General features: G+C 40.6%; 1 protein-coding gene across 1 annotated transcript in view; it reads right to left on the bottom strand.

The window, feature by feature from the left end:
* Positions 1–12,720: 12,720 nt before the first annotated feature.
* Positions 12,721–21,757, bottom strand: part of LOC137384332 (fascin-2-like) — a 59,988-nt gene continuing 50,951 nt past the window's right edge. The window contains exons 3-5 of the mRNA XM_068058210.1: positions 20,125–20,246; positions 18,772–18,939; positions 12,721–14,425 (exon numbers count right to left, since the gene is read on the bottom strand). Coding sequence (XP_067914311.1) covers positions 14,220–14,425; positions 18,772–18,939; positions 20,125–20,246 — 496 coding nt within the window. The 3' untranslated portion in view covers positions 12,721–14,219. The remainder of the gene's footprint in view (positions 14,426–18,771; positions 18,940–20,124; positions 20,247–21,757) is intronic.

Here is a 21,757-nt window from a genome sequence, read left to right as displayed (position 1 = left end):
GAGGGTCATGATGGAAAACAGTTCTGTTCATCGGGTTCATTTGGCTGCTGGATTCCTGCGCAACACGAAGGAGGCCATTTATGAACATATGAACATACAAATTAGGAGCAGGAGTAGGCCACTCAGCCCCTCGGGCCTGCTCCGCCATTCAGTAAGATCATGGTTGATCTGATTGCACCCTTGACTCCACATTCCCACCTACCCCCAATAACCTTTCACCCCTTCCTTATCAAGAATCTATTTACCTCTGCCTTAAAATATTTAAAAACTCTGCTTCCATTGCCTTTTGAGGAAGAGAGTTCCAAAGACTCATGACCCTCTGAGAGAAAAAAATTCTCCTCATCTCTGTCTTAAATGGGCGACCCCTTATTTTTAAATAGTGACCCCTAATTCTAGATTCTCCCACAAGAGGAAACATCCTTTCCACATCCACCCTGTCAAGACCCTTCAGGATCTTAAATGTTTCAATCAAGTTGCCCCTTACTCTTCTAAACTCAGTCGGATACAAGCCCACCCTGTCCAACCTTTCCTCATAAGACAACCTGCCCATTCCAGGTATTAGTTTAGTAAACCTTCTCTGAACTGCTTCCAATGCATTTACATCCTTCCTTAAATAAGGAGACCAATACTGTACACTGTATTCCGGATGTGGTCTCACCAATGCCCTGTATAACTGAAGCACAACCTCCCTACTTTTGTATTCAATTCTCTCGCACTAAATGATAACATTCTATTAGCTTTCCTAATTACTTGCTGAACCTGCATACTAGCCTTTTGTGATTCATGCACAGGCCACCCAGATCCCTCTTCATTTTGGAGCTCTGCAATCTATTTGGCCCATAGCACCTGCCAGCCTTCTGAAAGAATAGGCAGAATTTTACCAGCCCCCAAGTGTCAGGATGGGAAGTGGGGAGAGGGGGGGCGGTAAAATTGAGGAGAGCCACGTCAGGGGGGAATTTTACCCGCAGTGGGACTGTATGCAGATCGGCTGCCATCTCATTTGCTTACTTAAAGGCCCTATCAAGGGACATTTTACAGGGCTGCTATCATTTTGCCAATGCCGGGGTGACCTCCTTCTGCATAGGGAAGCTACCGGCTTAATGGAGGCGGTCTCCCTGTGGCAGACCGGGGGGTGGGGGGGCATTGGAGCCAGAGGCTCCATGGCTCAAAAGCAGACAATGGGGAGGGAAGGCAGCCCCCATGGCCCCAGCAATCTTTCCGGAGAGGTTTCCCCTCTGGCCCTTGGCCCCCTGATTTTTTTTAATCGTACCCTGGCCCAGCTCCCGAGGTCTCCTCCCTCCTTAGCAGCGACTACCTCTCCTGGTGACACTGAGGCTTCAGAGCTGCTGGCCCTCTGATTGGGCTGACAGCACCAGGAACCTACCCACCATCCTTAATTGGATGGTGGGCCCACAGGCGGCCAATTAGGAGGCCACCCATGGTAAAATTGAAAAGGCAGTCCTGCTGCTGGCAATTGCGGGCATGAGACCTGCTTTCGTCCCACGTCAGGGTCCCAATGTCCGTGGTAAAATTTACGGCCCATTCCATTATTCACCTAATTCCATACTGATGCCCTTTTTCCATAATTTAATTTTTTTTTTCTTTTGTATATTTATCCATTTCCTTTTAAACGATTGTGGATTCTGATTCCACCGTTGTTTCTCATAGGGCATTCACTGGCCTAATAAAGAAAATGGATATAAAGAAAATTCCCTTAACCGCTCCCTTCATTCTAATGGTGATGATCTTAAATTTCTGCCCTCTAGTTACTGACTCAGTGGGAATAGATTTTCCCAGGTTACTTTATCAAAACATCTTGTAATTTTGAACACCTCTATTACATCTCCTTTCAACTTTCTTTGCTCTTGTGAAACGAGCTCTAGTTTCTCCTCAGAACTAAAGCCTGGGTATAATCTAAGAGAATCTTTTTTGCATCCTCTCAAAGCTTGCATCTGATTCTACATTACACCTGTTCTTTATTCTATATTATAACAGCTTCTATTATATACCTGGTTCTATATTAAGCTTCCTCTATTTTATACCAACCTTTGTATTACACCTCCTTGTGGAAATTCTCTGAGATGTGATCAGAAGCTGAGTCAAATGCAGAAGCTCCTAGATCTGGTACTAAGAATGCTTGAAAGCAGGAAATTGTCACTTCTGGTTATTCATTTAATTTACTGTACTTCCTCTAATGGCAAGAACTTTATTGGAGGTGAACCTTTGAAGTAAGCAAGCATTGCTAGTACCGTATGCAGGATTGAAACGGGAAAAATCTATGATTTGAAAAGGCACTGTTTCTTTACAAAGCCTCAACATCATTACATAAAGCGCATTAACACATATAATTGTTCAGCTGCACGTTACGAGGAAGCATGGAAGTTTACAATATTGAAGGAAGCTATTCAGACCATTGTGTCTGTGCCGAATCTTTGCTGCAGCGGTCCGAAAATACTACTTCACTTTCTCCTTTTAATCCAGTATCATCTTCATCTTCAAGTGTTTATCAACTCTTCTCTTAAAAACAATGCAATGTTCTCTGCTTCGCCTACTCTTTGTGGCAAAGCATTCTATGCTCTAACAATCCACTGCAGAAAGAAATTTCTCCTAACTTCTTTCCTCACCCTCTTAGTGATGTTTTTAAATTGATGACTCCTCATCACTGGTTCCCAATGAAAAGAAAAAGTCTTTCTCAATTCATCCTATAAAAACCCTTCATCATTTAAAAAAAAACTATTAAATCACCTGTAAGCTATCTATGCTTCACTGGAAATCGTCCCAATATCTCTCCTACAAACTATAGTTTCTCATCAGCGGCATCATCCTGGTGAATCCATTTTGTATGCTTTGTATGGCTTTAATAGCCTTTCTGTGATGTGGGATGCAAAATCTAACTATAGCCTAACCATTGTTGTGTACAAATTGATCATCTTGAACTCTATGCACCTGTCAAATGTAAAATGCTATTTACCTTTTTTATGGATTTATCTATTTTCACTGGCATTCAAGGAATATTGTATTTGCACCCAACTCTCTCCATTTCTCTTTCAGTGTCTTTCCATTGGGTTTGCACTGCTTTTTCTTGCTTTTCCTCCCAAGTAGATTCCCGAAAACCTCTCCACATTAAATTGCATCTGCCACCTCTCTGTCCATTCCACTAACTTACCTGTGTCCATTCGAAGTCATTTGAAGCCCTCCTCGCTATGCCATTTGCTGATTTTAATATCCACATCTCACAGCATTCCCCTCAGGATGTTTGCATGTGATGTGCTGCTAATTCCTGCCATTGCTGCTCTGTTAGCAAGTTAGGCAGGGTGGGGTGAGGCTGGGGTGGTGGTTGGAATTCATAATTGTGCCCTTGGATTCCTGATTCTCGAGTTATTTAATGCTCCGCCGACCGTCCCCATACTCTCCCAGTAGTGAAGCATCTGATCTCTGCTTGATCCTTTTTCCTGAGAGCAGGGCACAAATTGAGAACTTTTGTCTGGGGCATTGCAGAAGCTCTTGGCCCACCACAGCACACTCTGGTGTACATTCATATTGTAAAATAATTTAAAGACGAGTCTCACCGTACACACATTTGGTGCAGAAATGCTACAGTTATTAATAGCTTTCTTAATCTGTGTGACCCTTTAACAGATGTACAACATATGAATTGGATTAGTAATTTCCTGTGAATGTGCAACCTAATTAACTCACTCTGTGATTGTACAAAATACAGAAGCAGTTTTCCTTATTTGGACTTTGCCTGCAGAATATTTGTTCCTGTTTAATAAATCCAGTCAGTCTGAGGGAAAGTATGCAAACAATGTGCCAAATGCAACAAAAAGGGACCACAGAGAATTGTTACATTGCTACATTTGATTAAAACCAGCCAATAAGTGACAATAAATGGTGAATAACTAAAAGAAGGATATTATATAAAGTTGTTCAACCTCCACAAAGTATACAATAGGAATTAATTTCTGATAATGCATCACTTAATTCATAGTCATCTTATCTACATTGATTGCTGCTGTAGTTTTGTGAGAATTCTGATTGTAGCCAATTTAGAGGGAGTTGCATACTCTTCAGTCTATCTGGTTGGATTTCATAGGTGAGAGTTGAATGCCAAATTCATTGGATATGTGTGTTGTTATGGAAGTGATTCTGTTTTTATTTCAATATTTTTTTGAGAAATTCATAGTCAAACTGAAAAAATATTGGAACAGTTTTCTTTTCAAGAGAGTCATCAAGGGGACACTGAAAGAACTGGTTTAGCAACAATGTACTGGTTGTCACGTGACTCAAGTTAAAAATAGAACAGAAACCCCGGTAACAGGGGAAGATGTGGGCAGAGAAGTCAGTCACACGCCCCTTGACTGGACAAGCCCAGGAGCGGCAGCACACACCTGAGAGAGCAGAAAACTCGCAGGCCTTTGGTTGTAGTGTCAGTGTCTTTTACCTTCTGGAGTAAGCGGCTGATAAAGTTAGACTGCTGCTGAAGAAGTGAAGGAAGGAGAGAAGACCACAACCCAGCTTGTTTTCCAGCATCTCTAAAAGACCCTGAGAAGTCCACTCTGTCAATTCATCTCATCTCCTGTCTTTGAAGAAAGCCTGCTAAATTACTTCTCAACGCCGCCTGAAAAGAACTGTCCTAAAAGATCTCTGTGACCTGTCTATGTGTACTCAGAAATTAGACTGTATACCAGTTTTGGAACACGATATATCTCATTTGTCGTTTTCTTCAAAAATGATCAAATAATCAGCCCAAGTGTTTCTTTTTTGTCTGTAACAGAGCTCTGAACAAAAAAACCCTTTTATTTTTATGGTTAGCTGATGTATGTATGTGTGTGCATGATTGTGAGGGGCTAAGGTAATATGGGGACTTTACAATTTAAATCTGTGTGTTTATGCTTTACTTCATTACTGGTTAAGACTTGTTCTATAATAAACTGATTATTTTTTTGTTCATTAAAGAAACTTGGTTAGTGTGTTCTGGGAAAAATAGAGTATATGATTGACTGTATTTGTAAGTGGGAATATTTAAAATATATGTTGTGACCTGTGGAGAAGTGGGACTAGAATAAACAGTGCACTCCTCCCAGATGCTGTAACAGTATGGACAAGTCACTTACAGCATTTGTCGTCATTACCCCTCTGAAACTGACTGCAACTTCAGAATGTCGGGCACGCACAGATTAGCACAGTAATCCTGAAATCGTGGTCTGTCACTCAGTGCTCTGACACAGACTGCGCTGTGGCCACCCCCTCTCCCCACCAGAGCCGGCAGTCATGAAATCAGTGAGAACTTCAACTTTCCCCACTCCAACATCGTTGTTAGAGACCTCATAAAAAGTTACACCTTGTTCAGTCAGGAGTAGCTGGGTTTCTAATAGCGATGTGATAAGTAAAATTTGATGAACAGCAGAACCAACCCTGAAAAAACAATTTTATAATCACTGATTGCTGTTAAATGATTAATTAGTGGATTTTAAGCTACTTTTAAAAATATTTTTCAAAATGTTTTTTCCAGAATACCCTAGATCTACCTACACCCCATGTGTATGTCCCAATCTTTAATTTGCTCCACGTAAAACTTTATGCTTTTAATTTCCTGTCTGGGTGAGTCTGTGAAAATCCTTTGTGATTGGCTTCTTAAGCAGCCTGATGACACCACTCCTGCTCCACACTGTGAATCCCTAGTAAAGAAAACTGTAATCAGTTGCAGTACCACTGCATGGCTTTAGAGCTGAAATTCTCATCAGAAAGATCGCTAGATCACTAGAGATCTTTAGATCTCTTGTGGTCAGCTGTGAGCATCCTTACTTCACTGCTGACCGCTAAACCTGTTGCAATGTTTCCTCACAAATCTTGTAGGGTTTAAAGCAGCCAATCAAATGTCTGTTGGTAACAAAGTAACCAGAATGATATTTGGAGGAGGAGATTGTTCAATAACATTTCAATAAGGGCCAGTGGACGACGTTTGAAGATAAAAACAGACTAAAAACAAACTCATTCTGAATAAATGTGGCCAAAAATGGAATGATCAGCAAATTAACGGTAAAATAGAGGAAACGGTGACGTAGAGGTAACGTCACTGAACTAGCCACCACGACAGCTGGTGGAATTTAAATCCAATTAAGCAATAGATTCCACGAATTAATAAAAATCTGAAATTGAAAGCTAGTCTCAGTAATGGTGCCATGAAACTATCATTGATTGTCATTAAAAAAACATCTGGTTCACTAATGCCCTTTAGAGAAGGAAATCTGCCATCCTTACTTGGTCTGGCCTACATGGACTCCAGACCCACAGCAACGTGTTTGAATCTTAACTTCCCTCTGAAATGGCCTAGCAAGCCACTCGATTGTCAAGGACAATTAGGCATGGACAACAAATGCTGACCTTGCCAGCAACACCAACATCCCATGAAAGAATAAAAAGAAAATAAGCTCAATAAATCATGCAGTGTGAAAGAAATGGTTCATTGGAATGACTATAGGAGATGCAGAACCATATTAAAGGGTGATCCAAAGGGCAAAGCGAGACCTAGAAAAAAACTGGCAGCAAAGTCTTACCAGAACAGTAAAAAAAAAATCAGTGCTATTACACTAAAAGATGCAAACAGGTGAATACAAAAATAATAAATATTCTGAATGATTATTTCCGCCAAGTATTAACAAATGGCATGCGCAACATGATCTCCTCCAGTGATAACCAAAATAAAATCAATGCCAATGAAATCAATGAGATGGAAGTCTTAGACTAAAGAGATTCAAAACAAATAAATTACAGAGATAGATGGTACTTATTCCAGAATGCTGAAGCAAACTTTGGGAGCACAATGGTGAGACATTGAGAATTGTTGAGGGAGTCATGGAATAGTGAGGAGCTATCAGCAGACTTCAAAGAGGCAGGAATGCAGTTTCCATATTTTAAAAAAGAAAATGGAATGAACACAGGCAAATATTTCCATTCTGCATAAAATAATGGTATCAAATATCAAGAGTAAATATGGGGATTATCAGCACAATAATTGGGTAAACATTAATCAATGTGATGAACTGCTTCAACTTGTTTGAGGAAGTGACATCCTAGGTGGACGATTACATAGCGTACTTAAACTTCCAAAAGGCCATTCGTTAAAACTAAAGGCTGTGGTGATTCAGGACACACCATAGGAATGGATAAGAAATTGGCTGAAGGGTAGAAAATAACTTGTTAGAAGATTTACGTCTGGATGGAGGACAGTACTGAGTGGGGTCCCTCGGGGCTTGATGTTTGGACCACAACAGTTTCTAATTTACATAAATAAGCTCCATTCAAAAATGCAGTGCAAAGTGGTCAAATTTGCCAGATGATACAAAACTAAAAGGGAGAGAGGAATCAGAGGAGGCAGCTCAGAAAATACCAAATGAATTGGGAAAGTATTTTCGATGATATTAACATATTGTGTAAACATAATGTTTTCATGACCCATTTTACACCCTTGAATGTGGAGTGTTAGTGCATGCTATTAATTATAGTGTTCTTAGATTGTCCAATGGCAGTCAGAATACACTCATGTACTGATGTTTTGCTGTAGGATAGCCTGAGTTTTCTACATTTCAGCTGGAATGTTAGGGGAAATACCAAATGGATATTAATTATCTTGCATGTGGCAAAAGAGGGAAATTCCACTTGTAAATCATCCTCAGTGAATGTCATGTTTTTCCAATTTCTTATACAGTCCCAGGGTTTACCCTGAACACCCACAGCTTTCAATTTAATTAATAGCCTTTTATGGGAAGCTAGTCTAAAGCCTTTTGGAAGTTGAGGTACACCACGCCATAGAGCTTACCACTGTCTATTTGGGTTGTCACTTCCTCTGAGTGGAGGAGGTTGGTCAGACAGGATCTTCCCTTTTTGAATCCATGCTGTCTGCTGTTAACTAGATTACTGTTGAACAGATGATCTTCAAGTTTGCTCCTGATAACCAATTCCATTATTTTACATGGAATGGAAGTAAGACTAATGGGTCTGTAGTTGCATGTTTCCATTTTGTCACCTTTTTTAAACGTGGCCACCACGTTAGCCTGCTCCGATCTATTGGTACATTCTTGATGTTCAATGACTCCTTCACAATGATTGTCAGTGACTCATTAATCTCTTCCCGAGTCTTTTTATGCACTCTGGAATAAAATATCAATTACTCTGTGGATTTATTTGTTTTCAGCGCAATTAGCGTGTTTAGGACTTCCATCTCATTTGTAACAGTCATTCATATTACTTGGGATATCCTTGTTTGGAGTGGGCTGCACTGTTGGCAGTGCCATCTTTCAGATGAAATGTTAAACAAAGGTTCCAACTACCCTCTCAGCTAAAGGTAAAAGATCTCACAGCACTTCTTGAAGAGCCGGGAAGTTCTCTTGGTATCCTGGCCAACATTTATCCTTCAACCAGCACCTAAATCAGATGATCTGGTTATTTATTTTGGTTGTGGGAGCTTGCTATGCAGAAATTCACTGCTGCTTTTCCTGCATTAAAATAGTGACTACATTTCGAAGGTACTTTATTGGCTATAAAGCACTTAGGGACATCTTGAGGTTATGACAGGCGCCCTATAAATGCAGGTTCTTTCTTATACAGATTAGTTCATTTTATAGCTTTCTACCATGCACAGGATAAACTTCTTTTACCTTACAGGTGTTCCCGTCATGTAGGGCTACACCACCTCCTTGTTTGTCCATTCTGTCATTTCAAAACACTCTACATTCCTTGAATGTTAAAATCATTTCGGAAATGGGGAAAGACCACAGTGTAAGGTTCCCCCACCAAGCTGGACTGAGGGGCTGGATCACTGGGAAACCCCTCGAACTGTATCGTTAATATTCTCAATTGCTGTAAATGTAAAACTGTAATTGACATGACAATTGTGAAACGGAAGGGTTGGGAAGAAACTCATGAGAGTATTGAAGGAAACTGATATCCCTTGCAATGTTTGTATTTTTTGGTGCTGTTTGGAAACTGTTTGGCAATGTAATTTTTACAGATGTTTATGAATAAAGTATATTTTGGAAATAAAAAAAAAAGTTAAAATCATTTCGGATTAAGCCATGTTCTTGATATTCCCAATAAATAGTACTTTCTAGCTGTCAGAAGAGATTCCAGTTCATTTACTCTGATGTGGACTACTATCACTGTGTCCAGTTCTGATAAAAGATCATCGACCTGTGACGTTAACTCTGTTTCTCTCTCCACAGATGCTGCCAGACCTGTGGAGGTATTTCCAGCATTTTCTGTTCTTATTTCAGATTTGCAACATCCACATTATTTTGCTTTTGTATCACTGAGTCCCTACCTGTCCCCTTCAGTAGCCCTCCTTACATTCCCTCAGTATGCACTGCTGTAGCTCCAAGGAGCCCACATTCTCACCATCATGTAAGTAGTGTCCTTACGACACACATGGCTATCCACTTCCAGAGCAAAGGGTCACTTATGGTTACAATTTTTCTGTGATCTGCAAACTGCATCTTTGTCCATTTTGTACCCTCTGGTTTTCTAACTGCACTTTACTTTTGCAATGTTGGGCAGTATCTAGCATCTGTTCGCTAATGTAATCTTGGATATTTTCAAAGTGTTTCCTACCTTTATTTATATAACCAATCTTTATCCATCTAATATATGCATAATATATCTAATACCAGCAATTGTTCCTTTGCAATACCAACATAGTTGCTGATTGTTCTGGTCCTCAGTTCCAACTTCTGAATTTTCACTTGATGTCTGATTCTAGCCTGATCATATGATTTACCTGAAAGTCTCAGGGGAGTGGCACTAATTGGATAGCTTTTTCAAAGAGCTGGCACAGGCCCAATGGGCTGAAAGGCCTGTGTTGTATACTTCTCTGATTCCATGAAATGACTGACTAACTAAATTCCAATACCACAAAGTCACCCTCAAAATTCCCTCACTTCCGTCTGCCCTTGTAAATGCCTTGCTCTCTAAGGTCATAACTCCTACTTTAAGTGTACTGATTAACAGTTTCCACATTTCTTCACCCTTCTATTGTATCTGCTTCTCACAATCGTGAACATCCCACAGCAAATACACCTTAGTCTCCATCTTAGTTTTGTTCTCTCATCTGTTTCCCTTGTTATATTTTGACCGTAGTCCCTTTGGTTTAACTTTCTTTCAACCCAGGTCTTCCCTTTTGATTTGACATTCATCTGGTGCCCTCTTTTAATTGCTACTTCCCCCTAATGTTTTCTTTTTAGTTCCATTGGGTGTTATTTAGTTTGTCTTATTCTGGCTTTATCATCTGCTCCACACAGGTGTTTGCTTTTACCATAGTTCTTCCCCATTGCACCCTTAAACTTTTAACCTCTTTAGCTTTTCTCCTTTTAATTTCCTGCCTGTGCTCCTCTTTAAGAAGATACCTTGAGTTACTGAAATAAAAGCAAAATTCTGCAGATGCTGGAAATATGAAACAAAAACAAGAAATGCTGGAAATACTCAGCAGGTGTGGCAGCATCTGTGGAGAGAAAAGCAGAGTTAACATTTCAGGTCAGTGACCCTTCATCAGAACTGTTCTGCTGAAGGGTCACTGACCTGAAATGTTAACTCTGCGTCTCATTCCACAGATGCTGCCAGACCTGCTGAGTATTTCCAGAATTTCTTGTTTTTGTTTGGCTCAAGTTACTGATCGGTTTGCCTTTTCCTGATTGCTGAAACTTCACGCTTTGCAGAAACTTTGGTGAATTAAGCTCTGGCAGCGGCAAAGTATTGACCTGAAACAGTTCACCTTGTTGCTAATTTAGATGGTGCCTGTGCTCCTTTTGATTTACTTCTGCTGGTGTCCGAGTTCTTTGGTGCCTTTTGATGTTTATTGATGTTTTTGAAACTTCATGGGAACCCTTGGTGGAGCTTCAGGCAGTGAACCATCAATCAACTAACTCAGCACAGTCTAGGAAGTGAACCTGGGAACTCATGGTATGCATGGCTCAGTTACATACCAGCTTTTACCACCACAGACCCTCTCCAGGTTCCTCTCAAGTTGATTCAGTCTGGAATAATTCCTCCATGATAAATTATACATTCATGTATATTCCAGTTGTTCTCCAAAAGTATTGACAATCGTCATGGACAAGCCTGCAACCCACACTGCTCCATCCTGGACCAGGGAGCATCGCAAGAAGGAGTAAATGTCCCAGATCTAATTTTTTTTATTAAGGTAATGAACATACTCTTGTGCTCATACATAGTTGTTATCCTGATTCATTAAACAAGCTGCTTTTTAAATCAAGTGTAAGATTCCATAACGATTTACATGGAGCAAGTTGCCAATAAATACTTTTTCACAAACTGTACTTGTGAGTGTGCCTGAGATTTTGGATGTAATTTTTCCAAATTGTAAAACAGTTAAAGCAGGATGATTGTGTAATGTGGGCAGGTAGTGAGAGCTGGAACAGAAGGCTTCTGCAATCTTACAGATCTGTTGTAGACCTTCTTCTGGAGCATACTTTTCAGCAAATATTTGGATGCCACCTGCTATTTTGATGTGCATAAAAGTACCTTAAAACCTCAGGTGAATCTTGGTATTTATAAGACTAGTAGCATCAATATTGTGTAATTTTCTCCCAAATAACCCATGCAATATGTGTAGAGAGCGTGAGGTAGATTTTCCATGTCGGTTGTGGATCAGAATGGGAACTTGTGGTAAAGATTTTCTCAGCCACCTGAATAGCACATAGCTGACCCTGATGACTGCCGGCCCTCATTAAGTCTTTACAGTGAACTGCCGTCAGATCATTCACCAGTAACAGGAAGCTTGCATATTTGGGACTGGAATATCCAACTTTAAATAGCTTTTTAAAGAAAGGGTGCTTTTATAACAAGCAAACAATTTTGGTAAGTTCATCTACACTATTCTGAACTATTATTATGGAGCAGTGCTTAGGAAGAGCATCCAGACTTGCAGACACAGCAGTGGATGTGCTGCTTCAAGAAGTGAAGGACAGGAAAGTTGTCCCATTTATCATTTGAGGTCACCCTAACCTAAAGAGGAGCAGCCGATGTTGCCAGAGATTATGAATGTAATATGCCCCTTCAAATGCCAATAATACACTGCCTTAAAGGCACTAAAAAGTCCCAAGGCTTCACCTGTTCTATGGTAGATGCACGGCTTTACTGTATCTGCATTCACTTGCTGACCATGGGTTTGCACAAGAATGGTATTAACCTGCTGACAGCCTGCATCTCCTAGGGGCCATCCTTCATTTTTGCCTTCTTCACAGGCACAGGATTGCCTTAGGATAAAACTAATCTGCATAATGGTATGCTGCTTAGCACTGTCCACTTGGATATTGATGGAATGGAATGTTATAGTTCATAAACACCACTGCATTATATCTGGAGGCCTAAATGGCTAGCTGGGCCTTTCATTTTACCGTGGACTTTGGGGAACCTGCAAGTTGGAAGAATTGCCATGCCCTCAAATTCACTGTTGCATTTCTTGAGAGAAAGGGATTAAGGTCCTTGTCTCGGTGAAGAAACCTTCTTGGTGCATCTGTGCACTGTATATGCTGATTGCCTGATTTTGCAGATGTCCAGGCAACCCGGAAGGAGCTGGAAACAGTGTGATAATCTGGGACGACACTGATCACAACCAACTTACCTTTAGGTTTATGTCGTAAAAGCGTTAAAATGATCCTCAAAATCTCTTTATTAAAATTTAAGTCACCACATTTGTTGCTATTTTATTATAAATATGGTTATAAATTTATACTTTTTATGATTTCATTTTGTGTTCCAAATGAGTAATAACCCCAAAGTAATAATGGAACATTCCACAGGGTAACAGGTAGGTACATTGCATTCATTAACTATTAAACAGGATAGTGCCGAGATTTCAACAGTAGTATGCACTAACCTACATTAAAATTCACCAGGAAAAAGCTGTTATCCAGATAATACAGATCCAAATTGCACTGTTATCTGTAACACAAAGCAAATCAAACTAGGTTCACTGTCTAAACAATCCATATATCTAATTACAGATGAAAATATACAAAAACCTTGTGCACAGGTATGTATATATGCAGTGGTAAACAGACAAACCTGCTTAGTACAACTAAAGGTCATACATCAAGTCTGCTGTGAGTTGTCATATCACTGAGAGATCTCCTGTGGCATTGCTCACAGTGATCAAAGAAAATGTTTTATAACAATAGGGGTGTTATCTACAAAATGCAACAGGTCTGTTTGTAGGGAGTATGTATGAGACATGCAAGAAATGTGTGCTAGATAGAAAACTTTTAACATATTTCTGATTGTTTTGGTTCATCTCAAGAGTTGTAATTTTTTTTTTCGCCTCCTGCTGGTTTTGTTCCATTTTGTTCCCCGTTTTTTCTGAAAGTAGAGATTCTTACTGGGGGATGGTTCTATTGAGACTAGCAATCCTCAAGTCCTTGACTGAAGTGGCTTTTTATCCTGTGTGAGCATGAGAGATGCTTGACTATGAGCCTGTGATCTACACACATGCAGATTCCAGCACAGGTCATGGAATATAATCAGAATTGGTAGTGGGAATCCTTGCATGATTTCCTTGTTGCACCCTATACTGCCTCCACAGCTGAGTACCGTAAATCCATGTTTTTATGTAAGTCACACCTTTGAGACTGTTCAGATTCCATTTGTCCTGGACTTAATCTATATATTATCATCATTGAATAAAGCTGGCTTTTCTGTCAGTTACAGTTTATTACCTATTGGATATTTAGAGAACCTGTAATATTCATCACTTATTCCCAGGTTCTCTGAGCATTGCAGGTGCAATAACAAAATATCTATTCAAGGGTCAAATAAAAGTATCTCAAATCCTCCTGATAACTACAAAACAATCAGCTAGCACCTAATTGGCGTGAGTTTGAAAAAAATCTTATCCTGTATTAAACAATGGAAAATAAAGCCGACAAGGCATTAAAAATCTTATACATGTCCTTGAATGAGACAGTGGTGTCAAAAATATCAGCCAGTCTGTATCTCATAAAAAGTCCAAATATTTATATCATTAGGTTTTAAGGGTCACCATATTTCAGATTACAAGTTGAAATGTTGAATTCTTATCAAAGGGCACAAATTAACATTTTAATATTAACCTCTGCAGATAGTCTTCCAATTTTGCTCTACATGTCCTTCAGATTGTTGATAAGGAATACAGCTGGAATTCATATGGTCTACTGAAGTTGAGTCCGTCCTTAATATTCCCAAAGTGTTGAACTGTCCACTTCATCTGCATCCGCCCTAAGTGTGCCTGCTTGGTTTCCTCGCAGGTATTTTTTGTTCTTTCCTTTGATAGCCAGTCGACCGTGATCTCGGAATTCTAAGTAAAAGTCTTCGGGAATGACACTGTCAGTACAGATTGTCCCGGTGCTGGATGTGTACCAGAACTTGCCATCAGAGCCTATGAATAAAGAACATGTGCTCAGGAATATGATGGTACAGAGCTAGTGTCCATGACTCTTGGTGGGAAGGGGGGAGGAGCTAAAATATTTACTGCGGTTGGGGGGAACGGGTTCAAATGAGCATCATCAATGTAGGGGATGGTGGGAAGGAGTGAACTTTCAACTTTGTGCAGTCTGGGAGGGGAAGGTCTGAATTCAAAGGTAAGTGTTTTGGCGAGGGGAAGGGCAAGTTATAAAGTTATAAGTTATAAAGACACACACAGTCATCCCTTCAATATGTGATCAGACTTCATTTCTTAGTACATTGTACAACATTGTTCTTTGTCATGAATCCTTTCCCTGCAAATGTACTGGTACAGGGATAGTTACCTCCATTTGTAGATTTCTCCAGATTTTTTTCCTTTTCCCCTTTTTTAACAGCTATGATTCATGCAACTGATTGGTACCATGCATGCCCACAGTTCTCCAATCCTTTGCCAAAGTGTCTGTTCTTTGTCTATCAGCCTAGCTTTTAGAATCCTTGGATGATTTTTTTTTAATGATCTGTTCCCGGGATGTGGGTGTCACTGGCAATGCCGGCATCTATTGCCCATCTCTAGCTGCCTTGAGAAGGTGCTGGTGGCCCATCTTCTTGAACCGCTTTAAGATCAGCTAGGAGACAATCACTTTGGTGTGGGACTAGTGTGACATATAGGCCAGACCGGGAAAGGACTGCAGGCTTCCTTCCTTAAAGGTATTAGTGAACCAGTAGCGTTTTTATGACAATCCAACAGTTTCATGGTCATTTGTTACTGATATCGAATAGATTTTTAAAAAGAGAATGCAAATTCTCAAGCTACCATGGTGGGATTTGAACTCATGGGGCTGGATTTTAAGAGCTCACTGTCACTCCCAGTGGCAAGCTTAAAAGGACTACATGCTGAAGAGTGTGCGGCTCATTTAAATAGCCAGGGCGGCCTGCAGCACCCCCATCACACCAGCAGTGGCATCAGCTGCCTGTGTGCAGGTGCTGGTGCCATTTTTAAAGGGCAGTCAGCTCTGCTGGCAAATTTGAATTTTTAAACTGAACCCCATCCTCAAAATTTACAAAATAAAATGTTAGCATCACTTTCCAAACCCCCCCCTCCGCCCACAATAAAAATTACAGCAAGTATTTGCCCTTTCCCCCGCCAAAACACTTACCTTTGAATTCTAACCTTCCCCTCCCAGACTGCACAAAGTTGAAAGTTCACCCCTTCCCACCATCCCCTACACTGGTGATGCTTACTTGACCCCGTCCCCCCAACCGCAGTAAATATCTTAGCTCCTCCCTCTTCCCACCAGGGTCACGCCTGCTTTCCCTGGACGGGAATTGAAAGTGCGGGAGTGCTGGCTGCCACACTGAAGACCACAGCCGGCCCGGAAGATTCAAGGTAAGTTGATTTAAATTTATTCATCTCATTAATTTAAATATTTAAATCCAGGTCCAGTTGCCCAGCGGTGGGGGAGCTGCCACAGAGCCTCACCGCTGCTGGGAGGATCGGGCTGGGTCCTCCTGGCGTTGGCCTCTGTGGCTGGCCTCTGCCAGAACCATCTTCCGGCCAACCCCGCCAGTGGAGCCCAACGTCATGGGGCTGGTAAAATCTCTGGACTACTGCATCCAGGCCTCTTGGGGTACTAAGGCTAGTTGAAGCACCTCTTACTAGAACTATAAATTCTTCCTCCTACGTCACATTGCCTGACATTAGTTGACTCAGATTGAAACTGGAACCTTCCTGGTCTATAAGCTCACATTGGGAAGTGAGCTTGCCCATTGATTACATCAATTACATTAATGATTTTCCTGCCATATATTGCTCAGCAATCTGATATAGTACCCTTGGCTAGTGACTTTGTTCATTTTTCTAAGTTAATTAAAAGAAAATAGTGGTCTTTCAGGATTTTGAAAGTTGTACAGCCTTTTTGAATTATCAAGTAACATAACTAACCTACGTATCCCATCGTGTGTGGTACATGTATTGCTCTAATTAATCCAGGGTAGAACAATTCATAACTAGAATTATCGAATGGTTACAGTACAGAGGAGGCCATTTAGCCCATCATATCCATGTTGGCTCTCTGCAAAAGCAATTCACCTAGTCCCACTCCCCTGCCTTTTTCCTGTAGCCTTGCAAATTTTTTCCAGTTCTCTTTTGAAGGCCTTGATTGAATCTGCCTCCACCACGTTCGGCAGTGCAATCCAGATCCTAACCACTCGCTGCTCATGAAACTGTTGCTTCTTTTGTCAAATTGTCCAATATGTATCATTTTATAAAATTTGCGATAGCTTATATCAGTTTCTCATCATCCTCCCAGTCTTGGGTTTCGAACATCTTATTTGGCTAGGAGGCTGCACTAGGCATGAAATTTCCTATGATTTTATGCCAGTGTTACTGTGTATTTAAAATAAATTGCAAAGCTAAATGATGGCAGCATTTTTTTCAAATTCTGACAAGAAGGAAGAACTCAAATTTATATAACACCTTATTATGTCCTCAAGATGTTTCAAAGCAATTCACATACAATGAATTTCCTTTTTGTTCCAAAATGCAGGTAGATGTGGCAGCCAATTTGTACACAGCAAAGTTCAACAAACCCAATGAGATATGTGACTAATTGATCTGTTGCTGGTTGAGGACTGCAGGTTGGCCCACACTCCAGGAAAACTCCTTGCTCTTCTTTAAATAGTGCAATAGGATCTTTTACGTCCAGCTGAAATGGTGAACAGGCAGGGATCAATTTTAATCCTACCCGCCTGGTAGAAACCAGGTGAGTGGGCAGTTAAAACAGAGCAGCTTACCTACTGACTCATGACTCAATCCTATTGCACCACTTTGAATTTAACCTGGAGGCAGGGGCCTCATGAATTTATGCAAAAGCACCCTAATTGCATTTTAACTGGGGCCTGAACAGGAAAGCCACCACTGGAGTACTTCTCTCAGCCCCAATGGAAAGTCATGGCTTCCCCTGTCCTGGACTCCTTCCCTTTCCCTCCCACAAGACTGTCCTAAAACCCCCTCCCTGCCACTTACATGGAAGCTCTGGAAGCTGGTGGGTGGCCCTTGGCACACTCAATATTTTGCTGCTGGTTGTTGCTCTGTGCATCTTTCTGCCCGATCTGGGCAGATAGTGGACATTTGAATGAAGCCTGGAAGTTTAAATCACTCTGGTCTCCTACTGCCTCAGACGGGTGAGAAACTAACTCGCTCCAAGTTAAAACCAACTCCAGGAGCTCTGTTTAATGTCTTATCTGAGACAGCACTTCAGACAGTGCAGCACTCCCTCAGTACTGCACTGGAATGTTGGCCTAGATAATGTGCTCAAGTCTTGGACAACTTTCTGACTCAGGGGTGAAAGTGTGACTATATCTTAAATACGTACCTCTCTTTATCTAAGGACTTGTAATTAGTGGCCCAATCCTTCCTATCTGTCTTTGGTGCCACCACTTTATTGAAGCAGCTGGCATCTAGCTATACCACCTCATAGAGGCCAACCTACAGGCAACTTGCGGACATGAAGATCACAACTGCATTAAATGTTTACACCACTGGATTCTTCCAACCCATTACCAGTGTGATAACAAATCAGTCAATTAGCTGTTCACAGATGTAGCAAGTAAGTGATAGTGACTTTGTTCACATGTGCTAAGACATTCATCACCTTCCCTGTGGAAAGGAGGGAAGACTGGAAAATATTGGAAATGTATTTTGAACTTTTTAAAATAGATACATACCTGATAACTTGCCCTTAAGTGCTGCATCTCTTTAAATTTGAGGTGTTAGACAGATATTCTGCAATCATTAGGTTCACTGCTGGTGCAAGACCAAATGGTGCTGGGGGTTTATGTTAGCTATTTAAATTACCTGACCCACAAAATAGCACACCGTCAGATCGTTGCACTTTGGGCTAGCTTTGCACAGGCAGCCAGCCAATTCTGGCATAGATTTTGTTAGGATTGCAATATTATGACTCAAATGTAAAAATGGGAGAGTGTCATTGGGTGGTCATTTTGAAGCCAATCGCTAAGGATCTGGACAGCACCAAGCCACAATGTAAAAGGCCCTTTCAGATTCACAGTAGCAGCCTACAGAATGAAATAGACAATGCCATTTTATCTTTGCTTAAGTGAGATGCTTGGAGACAATGAGATGTGGTACCCAGCAACTTCACTGAGGGCTGAAGAAGCTCCTCTTGATTACTGCTTTTAAAGACAGGCCAAAGGTTAAGAGGCTCCTAGAAAAATGAGTTATCTCCATACTTTAATACTGAAATATCTGTAAGCATGCAGTTGTCTATGCAGGTGTCACTCAGAGTCCAGTTCTCTCACCTTTAATATGATAGGCTCCATTTTCAAAAGCGAGTTGAAAGACGTCATAAACTGACCGATTGGCATCAAGTGTGCTGGAACTTTTGTGGTAACAGACAAACCCATGGTCTCCTCTTAGTACCAGGATAGGCCTATTAATGAGCCTCAATGTAAACTCTGCATCTTCACCTAAGATAGGTAAGACAGGCAAGATAGAAACATCATCTTGATTTTTATTCAGTCCACAGCTTCAATATGATGCAATGAAATACAATCTATCATTCTGGGGGAACTTATCTTACTCTGTCTTTTCATCATAAACCCGTTTCAGCATCCTAGCAGGAATGTAAAGGATGCCAAATTGTGCTGTTAACTGTTAACAAATGCATTCACATTCATTCAAAATTCCTCAGTGTATATTTCAACGAAGGTGTTAACCTGAAATGGTCTCACATCTTCATTAAAATAGCAGGCAAGAAATTCATATGAAAGTGCAAACATATTTGTTACGAATATCACACAGTGCAATTTCAAGACAAAAATGTTCAAGCACAAGATTTAGAAAGGACCTTTAATAATCAAAATCCCCCCGAATGTATTTTCTGAGTTCCTGGCAGTGAAACCTCCGATGGAGTTTATATTGTATACATTTAATACTTGTATATCAATGTATTGCACATAAAATCCTGTTCTATTTCTTGTTCCTTTCCCTTGTTTCTGAATTAACAATTCTCCTAGAGTTAAATGAGATGTGGTATTACATAAGTCACTTGCTAAAACATTTCGGTTAATGAGATACTTGTCTTCATTACTTTGAATGACAGAAATTTAAGGTAATGATTTTGAAACTCAATTAACAGTAGCCATTTAGTCACTCATGTAACGGTACAGTGATTGTTATAGGAATAGTTAATAAATATATGTAGGTTGGATGTGGTCAATGTATCTTGTTCACCAAACAGGAAACTATATCTTCCAGATTCTAAGATTGTGAACGACATACAACTTTTTGTTCTTATAAGTGATGGGTTAGTGAGTTTGAATTTATTTTGGAATTTTTGTTGAAATTACTTGCTAAATCTTGAGCTTTCACATGTTTTCCCTTGAAATTGCACTGTGCAATTTTAGTACAAAATGTGTTTACATATTCATGAATTTCTTGTTTGTCATTTGAATATGGAAATTAACCTGTTTCAAGTTATAACCTATGTAATACTGAAAACAATGACTCTGTTCATGTGAATGATATAATCCAAGTGGGCAAGGATGGGAGTTGGAATTGATATACAATAGTTACTGAAAATAATACAATTAAACCCATCGCTATACTTGTTCCATCCTTTTAAAAAATTCTTTCACTCTGGCTTAACTCACCAGCTGAATCACTCACTGATGCAAGCTGCCCATTTTTCTTTGTACAGATGTATTTGCCATTGTTAGCCTTGATTGCTATTCTTCGTCCACGCCATTCAATTTCAAACATACAGTTGCCATCTCTGGATTAGAAGGAGGAAACACCTGTTCAAAAACTAGTCATGTTCCCAGCAGTTATCTCTCACCAGTTCCCATCCAGGTAGTTACCTTATACCTGGACACCGAAGCTGAAATATACACCATTTCTGTGTATGTTCATTACCATTAGGTGAGATATAGGTTACATGTTTCACTTTGTTACCAGCCCAGATTACAATTGTCTATAGCATTACTCATGTCATAAATGTAACACAATCGAAGTTGAATAACATGAAACTGGTGAGGTAGTGGGATGGTGATAGTGTGATATTGATGAGCTGTTAGTGACATTTTGTTGATGAGATATTGGAAATGAAATGACAAAATAAACATCGGCCATGGCAATTACATAAATGCATCATAAAATAAAAGTAGCACCTTGGGGATAATTTTGCCTTTAGGTTATGTGGGAAAACGGGCGATAGCCACCTCTTGTACATCTCTCCCAATTTTTATTTCCATTGATTTACAATTTTCATTTCCATGGGATGAGGTCATGTAAGGTGTTATATAAAGGCAAGTCTTTCTTTTATTATTTGGTCCACATTCTCCGCTCTTCACAAATTCAGATAGACCAGAATTCCATGGCCCACATCCCGTACTGTACAGAATCCTGCACATTATCCACCCATTCTTTGCTGAGCTCCACTGGCTACCTGTATTCCAGCAAACCCACTTCAAGATCCTCATCCTGAGCCCACTTGGATTCTGCTCCTCTGACTGCAGATTATTGCTTGTTCCATCTGTGGAGATTGACCATGTAATCACTAGAGTCCTGCCCTCTTGTATTGTCTCCCTCAACCACTTTGCCTTTTTTCTGTTTACAAGCTCCTATTAAAAATGAAGCTCTTTGATCATATGACAGATCAATACAAGCTGTGGTAATAGTAGGGACAATTTTAACAGTGCTTGGGATTAGATGTGGGTGGGGGGTTAAATAGGAAAAAATTCCGACTGTGTCAGAAAGCTGGCTCCAACCTGCTGATTTTAAAGTTTTACCAAGGCGGAACAAGGCGTGAGCAACCCACTGTCAGGAAGAGGGTTGGTATTTTCAATATGTTAATGAGACTGGTAATCTCTGACTTAACCTGCTTTGCAGAGTTTACAAATGGAGGCCAGGTTTCCCAGGCCTCGGGAAACCCAGCAGCTGAAGCAAAGTACAGGCAGCTTTGGGGAAAAGGCAAGTACCTTTACAGCACTGCTTGTGGGCCAGGCAGAGTAGAAGTGCTTCCTCCCCGCTCCTCAAGCTCCCCTCTATCAGACCTCCCCCCACTTACATTGACTCCCGGATGGCACCCCCCCAGCCCCGACCCCCCGATGAGACCTTCACCCCCGGATCAGATCACTCCTTCATAAACCTATCAGGGGCAAAAGATGCATGCTGTAGAGTTAAAACTCCGGAGACTAACACAGAGCGTTAAATCTCAACAGCATGCGGGGACACTCAGACTTCTGAATTATGTAACTCGCCCCAATAAATATCAAGGCTAGTGTT

Source organism: Heterodontus francisci, chromosome 26, assembly GCF_036365525.1.
Source record: "Heterodontus francisci isolate sHetFra1 chromosome 26, sHetFra1.hap1, whole genome shotgun sequence".
Classification (NCBI taxonomy): Eukaryota; Metazoa; Chordata; class Chondrichthyes; order Heterodontiformes; family Heterodontidae; genus Heterodontus; species Heterodontus francisci.
Note: the sequence above shows the minus strand (reverse complement) of the source record. Positions and strands in the feature narration are given on the sequence as shown.